Source organism: Mustela lutreola, chromosome 10, assembly GCF_030435805.1.
Source record: "Mustela lutreola isolate mMusLut2 chromosome 10, mMusLut2.pri, whole genome shotgun sequence".
Lineage (NCBI taxonomy): Eukaryota > Metazoa > Chordata > Mammalia > Carnivora > Mustelidae > Mustela > Mustela lutreola.
The window spans coordinates 20,013,535-20,025,000 of NC_081299.1; the positions used below are offsets into that span (position 1 = coordinate 20,013,535).

At 52.4% G+C, this 11,466-nt stretch overlaps 1 protein-coding gene across 2 annotated transcripts in view; it reads left to right on the top strand.

Moving 5' to 3' along the window:
- The first annotated feature begins 601 nt into the window (after positions 1-601).
- The window catches only part of TMEM222 (transmembrane protein 222), an 11,914-nt gene continuing 1,049 nt past the window's right edge, over positions 602-11,466 (top strand). Inside the window, exons 1-6 of one of the 2 annotated variants that reach the window (XM_059136428.1) lie at positions 602-848; positions 7,060-7,144; positions 8,349-8,380; positions 9,920-10,016; positions 10,101-10,231; positions 10,639-11,466. The exon at positions 10,639-11,466 is cut by the window's right edge and continues 1,049 nt beyond it. In XM_059136428.1, the coding sequence (XP_058992411.1) occupies positions 655-848; positions 7,060-7,144; positions 8,349-8,380; positions 9,920-10,016; positions 10,101-10,231; positions 10,639-10,741 (642 nt within the window). In that variant the 5' untranslated portion in view covers positions 602-654 and the 3' untranslated portion in view covers positions 10,742-11,466. The remainder of the gene's footprint in view (positions 849-7,059; positions 7,145-8,348; positions 8,381-9,919; positions 10,017-10,100; positions 10,232-10,638) is intronic. The other variant, XM_059136429.1, reaches the window with a different exon arrangement.

Genomic DNA, 11,466 nt, shown 5'->3' on the forward strand with positions numbered 1-11,466 from the left:
TGCAAAGCCTCTTTGCACGGCTGCACGCATCCCTGCACCCCCACCCCCGTGCCACCTGGCAAACATCGAGAGAGCTCAAATACCTCCCGGCAAGCCTCCCCTGCGTACACGCACACCACACAGCATTTTAGCCTGACCTTCCTCTCTCCGCTGCCACTGCCTCATGAGAGCTCACAGAATGGAAAGGACAAGGGACGCAGACTTGGGTTTGAGTCTTGGCCACTCACCTCACCTCTTGGGCCTCAGTTTCTCACATGTAACCTAGGGGAAATACCTAAATTCGCATGTCGAACCAGTCTATGGGGATTAAAAACAGTGTATGTCAAGTGCTTGGCACCTAGGAAGCGCTCAATAAACAGCGGCTGTACCACACCTCTTGGGAGGCCTCAGCGTACTGAATTACGAAGTTGTCGGTCGGTCTCTCGCGCTAGACTGCGCGCCGCCTGAAGGCATCCCCTCCTCAGCGCTGCAGCGCGGGCGCAAACTCGCGGGGCCAAGGGGAGCCGAGGCAGGGGGCCAGGCGGGCCGGGCCCAGAGGGATGCGGCCCCAATTCCCGGGGGGAAGGCGAAGCCGGCGGACCCCACCTCCGGGAAGTGACGCCACCCGGAGAGCGGCGCTAGAGCAGGGGCCGGCCGGAGCGGGGCGCGCGCAGCATGGCGGAAGCGGAAGGGAGTTCGCCGCTCCTGTTGCCGCCGCCGCCACCCCCGCCCGGGATGGCGGAAGTGGAGGTGCCGACGGCGGCCGAGACGGACAAGAAGCCTTTCAGCGGCTCGGGCGGCAGCACCATGGACGTGGACCGGAGCCGTTTTCCCTACTGCGTGGTGTGGACGCCCATCCCGGTGCTCACGTGAGTCTCCCCCGGCTTCCGCCCAGGGACGGGGAGAGTCGGGCGGCCCCGGGCCAGCCTCCGGTTTCGACGTGCTGCAAGCCCTTCCCTCGAGTCCGGCCCGCACCCCTCGCCCAGTCACCAGAACCCCGCCATCTACGCGGTGCCAATTTCTGCTAACGGATAGGACACCCTCCTCGCCCTCGTTACACCTGGCCTAGTGAGGGAGCAGGGCAGTCGTAGACCGGCGGGAAAGGTTCTGTGGCTGGGAAGCGCAGAACCTGTGGGCGTGCAGAAGAGGGGCCCCTCACCGGGTCTGAGGAGACATCTTCATTGAGTGCTTCATTCATTGAGCGAAAGCTTGCTGATCACTTCCTATAGGCTAGACTGAGTCCAGAGGCGGGAGTGGGAGTGTCGCTGAGACCACACTGACTCCTGAGATGTCAACATTGAAAAAGCCCCCAGACATCTGGGAGTCCAGCCGTTTGTCTCGTAGGTGATGAGGTTGGAGATCACACACTATTTCAGTTGCAAAGTGAATTTAGGTCCCAGGGTATCTACCTCCCAAAGCAGTGTTCCTTCCATGGCCTCGTCCTTTGTCAGGAGAGAGAGCAGGTGCTCCTGTAGTGTGGCCACCTTTTAAGGAGGAGGAGCTCCTGGGTCAGGGGAGCTGGTTTGCTCTCCTACTTCAGCCTTGACAACTGATAAAAACAGCCTTCACAGTGCTGGACAATTGGCCAGGCTCTTTCACAGTCATTTTCTAAGGTAGGGATTTCTGAGATGATGAAACTGAGCTTCCTCTGTACCATTAAAGGTCTTGGTCAGCTTCACAAGCCATTGAGCAAAGGCATCCCAAACTCAGTCTTCAGACTCCGTAACATGCTCTCTTTGGACTCTCTCCCCTCACCTGATGAGACAGATTTATTCCCTGTATCATAAGCAGCCAAGTGTTGTGGAGAAGGGACCATTTTTTGGCCTTATATGTTGATGATACAAAAATGACCTTAATTTTTGTATTATGTTAAAATACTTCACTTGTTTGTGGTTTTAAATGCTTATGCATTCATTTAAAAGCATCCAAGTCTGATTCCTTTAAAAAATAAAAAATTTTAAGAAAGTGTGTTCATTCATTCATTCATTCAGTGTTCCTGTAACACATTTGCTGAATGACTCCTTTGTGCCCAGAGTAGCTTTAAGTGATAACAATATAAAGTCACAGATGAAACAGATAGGATCCTCACTGTCATGGAGTTTATTTATTTATTTATTTATTTTAAGATGTTATTTATTTGACAGAGATCACAGGTAGGCAGAGAGCAGGCGGGGGCAAGGGAGGAAACAGGCTCCCCGCTGAGCAGAGAGCCCAATGTGGGGCTCGATCCCGGGACCCTGGGATCATGACCTGAGCTGAAGGCAGAGGCCTTAACCCCCTAAGCCACCTAGGCACCCCTGTCACGGAATTTAAATCCTGGTGAAAAGAGATAGACGGTAAACAAGCTAGGAAGAGAACTTCTGATAGTGATTAGTGCTGCGAAGAAAATAAAATGTTTACATGAGAATAACTGGAAGGGATAGTCAGGGAATATACTGGTTTTACTAGAAACATGTCTTCTTTCTTTAAACATGTCAGAAAAACATTCATAGAGTCCTCTGCTCTTCAGAGAGCTGATAGCAACATGAAATGGGGGCACCATAATCCCTAGTCACCTGGGCCAGGAGCAGCTTGCACCCCATTTCTGTTTGCATCTATGTGCATGTGTTCAATAGATAAATAAGCCATAGCCCCTCTGTGGAACCTGCAGCAGGAAGGGAAGACAGATGAACGAACCATCGTAGTGCATCGTGATGATTGCTGACCTAGGGTGCAGAGCTGGGAATAGATGTGGCACAAGGAACTGTCCTCTTGTCTTTGGAAAGGGGAGCAGAGAGGAGGCAACTGAAACCAAAACTCTGTCCACCCCCTCAGAGGTGTAGATAATTCTGCATGAAAAGCCAGATAATAGCTCCTGCTGCTAGCAAAAGCAGCTAGGATTGGATACATACTCTAAACATCTTATATTCATCATCTCATTTGGTCCTTGCTCCTTACGTCAACCTAATGAAAATAGATACTGTCATCCCCATTTTGTAGATGAGTAAATAAAGGCTTAGAAGCCTACGTGGGGCTCTTTCCACTGAGATAGTCTGCCTTACCAGGTAGCGCTCTCCAGGGTCAGTAACTCCTTCCCTCCTGCCGTTCCTTCGTTCCATGAACAGTTATTGAGGGTCTGTTATGTACTTGGTCTGAATAGACAGCAGTCCACAAAGCAGCTTTGGAGCTTGCCTTCATGGGATTTCCAGACTGACTGATACTTAGAGAGTTTCTTCTCTGTGGCCTCCATAGGCTCAGGGCTCTGCTGTTGTCTCTGGACTTAACAGATTTCTGGCATAGCTGTGGTATGTGGGTTACTGGTCAAACCCAGACCTTCTCCCCAACCAGATGAAAGGAACTGGGGCAGAGGCAAAGGGTGGGGGGGTTGTTCTGAGATCAGGGTCTGAGAAGCCAGAAGAGCTACTTTCCCATAATTCTGGTGCCCATTCTGTGGCCACTGTAGCTCTTTATCAATTTATTCTGTGCCGGTCCAGCCAATGAGATAGCAAGGGTTTATGGAACAGCTCATGGTAACAATACTGAGCAACTACCAAATGCAAGGAAGTGTGTTGGGCACTTTGCAAGCAGAGCCTGTTTAATCTTCACAGTAGCCCCCGCACTGAGGTCATTATTACTATCCACCTCCTCTCACTGACAAAGTTGGGAATGAGTAACTTGCCCCAAAACAAAGTCAAGACTCAGCCCAGCTCCAACTTCAGAGCCTGACTCCACTCTTAAATTCAGGACATTCATTCATTCATCATTTATCAGTCGGTGAATTCATACCTCCAACTGCATGCTAGGCACTGCTCTGGGGACTATAATAAATAAGAAAATCCATGCTGTCTTGGAGCGTACGTCCTAGTGGGGAAAGACCACAACCATAGAAGTTAACAAGATTAGTTCCAGATAGTAGTTGATACTATGAAGATATTAAAGCAGAGTAATGAGATCTGGGGTTCCTGGGGTGATGTGTGGCTACTCTTCTTTTTTTTAAGATTTTACTTATTTACATATTTGACAGAGAGAGAGAGAGATCACAAGTAGGCAGAAAGGCAGGCAGAAAGAGTGGAGGAAGCAGGCTCCCTGCTGAGCAGAGAGCCTGATGTGGGGCTTGATCCCAGGACCCTGAGATCATGACCTGAGCCTAAAGCAGAGGCTTAACCCACTGAGCCACCCAGGTGCCCCATTGTGTGGCTACTCTTGAAGGCATGGTCAGGGAAGACCTCCCAAGTGGACAGTTAAAGCTGAGGCCTAAATGACAAAGAGCAGCCAGCTGTGTGAAGCTCTAGAGGAAGAGTGTTCCAGATGAAGGCAAATGAAAAAGATCACTGAGGTGGGAAGATGTGTGTTTGGGGAACCAGAAGCAGGCAATGTCGCTAGAAAGAGGGTTGAGGTGATTTCAAGGGATAAGCAGGGCCAAACTGTTGGAAGGAGTTTTAAGTGTAACAGGAAGCCATTAATGAGTGTGGAGCAAGGGATTGATGGAACCTGAATTACATTCTCAAGAGACCGCTCTGACCCCACTATCCTTTCAGATTCCCCCGGGCAGCAGACCTAGGAAGGCCTCTGTCCCATCAGTCATAAAAGTGCCCAATGTTCCTTTTAAGGATCTTTTGAATCCATCTGCTTCTTACTACCTTACCACCAGTGCTCTAGTCGGGATCACCATCATCTCTTGCCAGTATTCCAGAATAGCCTCCGAACTGGCCACCCGCTTCCCTCCACTCTTGTCCCCTCACCTTCTCCAAACACAAGCAGAGTTCTGGTTTTTACTGACTGCTCCAGCCCTTAATAATCGCTTCCTTGCGCTACACCTCCAGGTTTTGCCTCCCCTTCCCAAGCAGGGTGCAGCTTTGAAACCAGTGTTGGCCACTGGCCCTGGAATGAGTCATATTTTCCCCCTGGGAGTCCTTAAACTGGACCAGTCTGTTCAGCACCGAGGCCCTGTAGCGCCCTGGTTCCCATGCTACAGACAGATCAGGGGCTTCTATATATTTTGCATATTGGGGCCCAACTGAGATTTTGGGGGCTTTTTTGGTTTTTTTTTTTTTTTTTTTAAGATTTTATTTATTTATTTGACAGAGAGAAATCACAAGTAGACGGAGAGGCAGGCAGAGAGAGAGAGAGGGAAGCAGGCTCCCTGCTGAGCAGAGAGCCCGATGCGGGACTCGATCCCAGGACCCTGAGATCATGACCTGAGCCGAAGGCAGAGGCTTAACCCACTGAGCCACCCAGGCGCCCCAAGATTTGGGTTTTTTAAAAAATCTGGACTTGAAGTTCGTGGGCTGCACCGTGCTCCGTCCTCATCGCTGTCCTTCCACCTACTGTTAACCTCCTCGTTTCCTCCAAGCAGCCGTCCCTGAAACCTTCCCCACCCACACCCAGATTGGTGTTTTGGTGTAGTTGTCTTTCCTTAAGATTTTATTTATTTATTTATTTGACACAGAGAGAGAGAGAGAGAGAGTGACAGCACAAGCAGGGGGAGCAGCAGGCAGAGGGAGAAGGAGAAGCAGACTCCCCACTGAGCAAGGAGCCCGGCGCAGGACTCCATCCCAGGACTGAGCCACCCAGGCACCCCCACAGATTGGTTTAAATGCCTCCCCCCCACTTTTTAATTTTTTTTTTTTAAAGATTTTATTTACTTATCAGAGAGAGAGGGGAGAGAGCGAGCACAGGCAGACAGAATGGCAGGCAGAGGGAGAAGCAGGCTCCCCACTGAGCAAGGAGCCTGATGTGGGACTCGATCCCAGGACGCTGGGATCATGACCTGAGCCGAAGGCAGCTGCTTAACCAACTTAGCCACCCAGGCGTCCCATCACTTTTTAATTTTTTAACTCCCCTTTTTTTTTTTTAAGAGGCAGGTGGGGGTAGGGGGAGAAGAGGCTCTCCACTGAGCAGAGAGCGCGACGCCAGGCTCCATCCCAAGACCCTGAGATCATGACCTGAGCAGAAGGCAGAGGCTTTAAACCACTGAGCCATCCAGGCACCCCTATTTTTTAACTTTTTTGCTGAGATACACTGCAAAGTGGACAAATCTTAAGTATATGGCTCAGTGAATTTTTGCATATATATATATATACATATATATATATATATATGTATATATATATATTTATTCATGTCACCCAGGTGAAGATAACATTTCCACTACCCTAAAGACTCCCTTGTACCAGTTAATTCTGCCAAAAAAATCACCCCTCTTTTGCCCTTGAGCACCATAGGTTAGTTTTACCTCTTCTTGTAGTTCATATAAGCGGAGTTTTATGCATGAACTTTTGTGGAAGGTTCTTTCACTGCCTAATGTCTGAGAGAACGTGTGTTGTATGTAGCGGAAGTGTGTTCTTTGTTCATTGTTACATATTATTTCATTTCATGACTCTACCTAATTTACTTACTCATTTTACTCTTGTTGGACATATGGATTATTTCTAGTTATTTTTAAAATCAACTTTATTGGGGGGTGGGTTGAACAGGTGCCAGGTACTAAGCGGGGCAGTTGTGATGATACCAGCTGGTGCACGCGAGTGATGAATCTCTGAATCCTGCACCCAAAACTCGTATTGCTCGGTGTGTTACCTAGCTGGAATTGAGATAAACAGTTGGGGGAAAATTCATCTTTATTGGGATGTATTGTATATACAGTGAAGTGCATACATTTTAAGTGTGCGGTTCAGTGACAAATGTTTCCAGCGATGTTGAACAGAGGTGCTATGGATTTTCTTGGCATTGGTGGACATAAGCATTTGTTTCTGCTGGGCGTACACTCTGAAGTGGGTTTGCTGAGGCATAGAGTAATTGCTGGTTTTGAAGGCAGTAGAAACAACTGCCATTGCCCCCCATCCTCTCCACACCCCACCCTCACCACACACCATCCTTTGGGGGTCGCCATTCTGTGGGGTGCAGTGGTGTTCCATTGTGCTATTCATTTGCCCTCGCCCCTTGTCTGTGCCTCCGCAGCCCTCCCCGGCCACCCTAGTTGGCACTCACTGCACAACGGTATATTCACATAGTCTCACACTGGGTGGAGTGTCCCCAGCGTCTGCCTAACCAGTCGAAGACCCCCTAAGTTTTGCCCCTTCTCTGTCCTTTTTTTCACAGGTGGTTTTTCCCCATCATCGGCCACATGGGCATCTGCACATCCACGGGAGTCATTCGGGACTTTGCTGGCCCCTACTTTGTCTCGGTGAGTTCCCATTCTGCCCCGCTCTGGTGGGTTCTGAGGCTTCAGTGGGAGGCTGGCCTGGCTGGCCTGAGGCAGCTTTCCAGTCTCCCCAGGAGAATGCAAATACCAGACAGTCCTGGCCCTGGCCCTCTGCTCTTCACCAGTGTCTGACCCCTTTCCCCCTTCTCTTACCTCCAGGACAGGCCAGGAGGGCAGTGTGGCCAGAAGGATTCTTAAGTAACTGACCCAGTCCTTAGCCCACCCCTGGGGTACCAAGACATGGGTAGGGATTAGAGGCAAGAGTGGAGAGTCAGACCATCCAGGAACCACATCTGGACCTTCAGAAGGTGGGAGTCACAAGGTGGGGACACAGGGGAGGCTGATGTGGTTCCCTGGGTGTGGCCATGGAGAAGATGGGGTGGGGCTTCTAGAACGAACCAGTTATATTCTTAGGTCTGTTTCCTGGGGATGTGCCTGAGGTGGGGGCAGGGGGCCAGCTCCAGACGAGCAGGCAGTGCGCTGCCCATTGCCGGGGTGTGGCTTCGTCTCCGTGAGAGGCTGGAATGAGGAGCCATGATGGTACCAGCTTGTTTATATTAATAGATGTCATGACAGAGGTCTTTTGTATATTTTATGGTAGTTTCTCTTTGACCTGCTCTGTCAGCTGGGTCTTCCTGATTCTGAACCCAGAATCTGCCCTGACTCCTTATGTAGGAGGTCCAGGGCTTAGGTGAAACATGTCTGTCATTGGAAGCCTCTCAAGCCCCCTCCTCAACCACCAGGCCTCCTCTGAATGATGCGGTCAGGCTGCCAGACACAGGAGCCCCATGTGGGCCCTGTTGTCAGGTCAGGAGGTCAGAGGGTGTTGTCATTTGTACCACAAAGGAAACTGCCTCCCTGTGATCACTCAGAGATTGGCCAGAGAACTTGGAGCAAATGAGGACCAGAGAGGGTGAGAGAAGTACCCGGGAGCCACACAGAGGGGCTGTTATGGCTGGCACTTCAGTCTTTGGTTTCTGGATGCAGCGCTCTGGGCACTCCTGCTGTGATGTGGCCTTCTCCCAGAAAAGCTGCTGCTGGCCCTTTAGATGCTGTGCCAGCCCGAGTAGGGCCCAGACTCCGCTTCTGCCCCCCTGACCTACCACCTTCTTAGTCACTGCACTTGCACCACAGACACATCTGTCTACCAGGTTCTCCACTCACTTCTGCTCTTGTCCTTCTGCAGGAAGACAACATGGCCTTCGGGAAGCCTGCCAAGTAAGTGATGAGCACCCGTGTAACAAGCCCTAGGGCCGGGCCTTCTGGGATGCGGCGGGAATCAGCACCCTGAGGATGGGGTGAAGGCCGGGAGAGCCAGGGTGCACCAGAGCATAGCACCCATGCTGAGCATCTGCCCCAGTCCTGGCTGCCTTTTTACCCACAGACCATCTAGACTTTGCCTCAGCTCTGCGAGGTTGTTTGCAGCTCCTTTGGAAGGATAAGGAAGGAGAAAGGGCTGGTCATGATCACACAGGAAGTGGCAGAGCTGAGACTCACACCTAGATGTCTCATTCCAAAATCTAGATTTTTCTGCCCCTTGGGAGTGAACAAGCCATTTAAGATGTAAAGGAGGCACTGCTTGGAACTCAGCTGGAAAGTTCTGGTTAGAATAAAAGTAGTCAGACCTCTGGGAGCTATTGCTGTGTTTGGGTATTTGGAATCTTTGGTCTGTCTCCCTCCCTCTCTCTCTCCCTTCCTTCTGTTTTAATTCTTTCTTTTTTTTTTTTTTTAAGTAATCTCTATACCCAGTATGGGGCTTGAACTCACAACCCCCAAGATCAAAAGTCTCACGCTCCGTTAACTGAGCCAGCCAGGCACCCTTTTATTTCTTCTGTCTTGGGGGCCCACTCAGCTGTGGGCCTGGTGACAAGGTCTTAGTCATTGGTATGCTGAGAACAGCCCCTGTGGTCTGAGGCTGCCCCAGCCAAGTCAGGCCCCAGGGAGGAGGTGGTACCCGCACAGCGAAACAGCCTGCACTGGTTCCCCACCCCCTGCTGACTTCCACAGGCAGGCGGAGATGTTGGCCGTTGACCTCTGGGCTGGATGTCTGTGCCAGGCTGCTTTTCCGGGTCCGTTTTCTGGGCACCCATTTCCAGGCAGGAACCCCTGTGCAGCCCCATATCCAAGCCGTTCCCCACGGAGCAGCCAGAGGGCGCCCTGCCCTCCCCGCATTCCCTTCTGGAGCCCCGCTGGGCACTCCGTTGTTAGCACAGCTGCTCCCATCTAGCTTGAGATCAGTGAGCTTTTAGCTGAATGGGCTCTTCTCCTGCTCCCCAGTCTCCCATGTGGGAGCGGGGGCAGAGAACTTGTGCTATGGATAAACTCTGGGTGACATTCAAGTCCCCCAGCACGTGGCCTGGCCTGCATCTTCCTCCCTCTGACTCCTCCAGCAGTGCCCACTCTTAACCACCCCACCACCCCCCACTCCCGTATGAACCGCATAAGTCTGTGACTCCCTCTGTGTGTGCTCCGCCCTCTGCTGGGCACAGGTAACCACTGTTCCTTCACACGAGATGGAGATGTCACCCCAGAAGCCTCTCACAACCCCCCAAATGAGTTAGTCCCCGCCTTCCCCAGCATCCACATGGCACTGTGTGACAGGTGCCCACTGTGTGCCTCTTGCCCTGGGCTTTTCTCACCCCTGCAGCCTCCGCCCCTTCTCTGGACCCTGCACAGAGCAGGTGTCCGGAACATTTGAGAGGCTGAGTGATGGTAAGAGAGGAGAGCCAGTGCTCAGGACCCCCTCTCTCCTCCCAGGTACTGGAAGCTGGATCCTGCTCAGGTGTACGCTAGCGGGCCCAATGCGTGGGACACAGCTGTGCACGACGCCTCCGAGGAGTACAAGCACCGCATGGTAGGTGGGCCACTCGCCATAGCAGGACCCGGGGTGGAAGGTCCCCCACCGTCCAGCCTGACCCAGCCCTTCCCACGTCTCTAGCACAGTCTCTGCTGTGACAACTGCCACTCACATGTGGCGTTGGCCTTGAACCTGATGCGCTATAACAACAGCACCAACTGGAACATGGTGACGCTCTGCTTCTTCTGCCTGCTGTACGGGAAGTACGTCAGGTAAGCCGTCCAGCCACTGCTCATCCCTGGGGCCGTGGTCTCCCGAGGACCCCGTCAGGGCCCTTTGTGGAATTCTGCAGCCAACAGGACCAAAGCAGATGCTGGTTGGAGCCATGAAGGTTCTAGAGTAATTAGCTGAGTTCCTGGTGGAAAGGAAGGTGACTGTGCTGAAATCCAGCTCCACCTGGGTCCAACCCCAGACCCATGTGATCTCAGCCACCTGCCTTGGCCTCTCTAAGCTTCAGCTGCCCTTGGCAAAATGGAGCTGATGGTTGTGGCCCCTCAGAGAGGCTGTGAGCCCTCAGAGCCCGGTGCACAGGTCAGGCAAACATGGAGACCCTCGCAGGAAGGGCTGGTAACTGTCTGTGCTCCGCCCACGGGATTCCCTTCCTACTCTTCCTCATCAGAGGCAGGGTTCTGGACAGGTGGCCTCCGTGGTGGCCAGGGAGGACCTTTGAAACCACAGCCTCAACCTGTAAGGTCAAAGGCATTATTCCAGTTTTCAGGTAAGGGGACTCAGAGAGCTTGACTGATGCACCCACCTTGGCGCCAGCATGGGCCTGGTCCCCCCCTCCCCGGCCACCTCTCCAGCCCTCCCGCTAGCCACATGCATCATTAAGAGCTTCTGAAAAAGAGACTCTTAGGGGTCTTTTTTTTTTTTTTTTTAAATTCCGAAAGTTCTTTAGCAGTCCCCAGAGAAGACTGTAACCGCAGTCACCCAGACATTGAGGCAGAGCCCTGACTCCCAGCCCCTCCGCTCCAGCCACAGCACTGTGCTGACTCCTCCCACCCCTTGCTTCCCAGAGGGCCTCATTAGAGGGCTTCCACACCGAGACTCAAGACCTCCCCAGAAAGAGCTCATTGTGGAGGGAGCGGTGAGGCCCAGAGAGGGGTGGGTGCGTCTCTCGTGCTGGCCCAGTGTGGTGTCAGATGTCTGCCAGAAACCTGGAACAGCCCCTGCCCGGGACAGTAACTGGTGACTCTGCATCGTCGGTGTCGAGCCAGGCTGGGCCTGTTCCCTTGACTGACCAAGTCTGGGGGGTGAGGGAGTGGTTCCAGGAGCTTCCTTAGGAGCAGCAGCCCCATCTGGGCCGGTGGGCGGACAGGGCTCCATGAAACACATCCCATTCCTCGGCCCCTTCCCATTCGGACTCCCGTCTCTCCTCTCTGTCAGCGTGGGGGCCTTCGTGAAGACCTGGCTGCCGTTCGTCCTCCTCCTGGGCATCATCCTAACT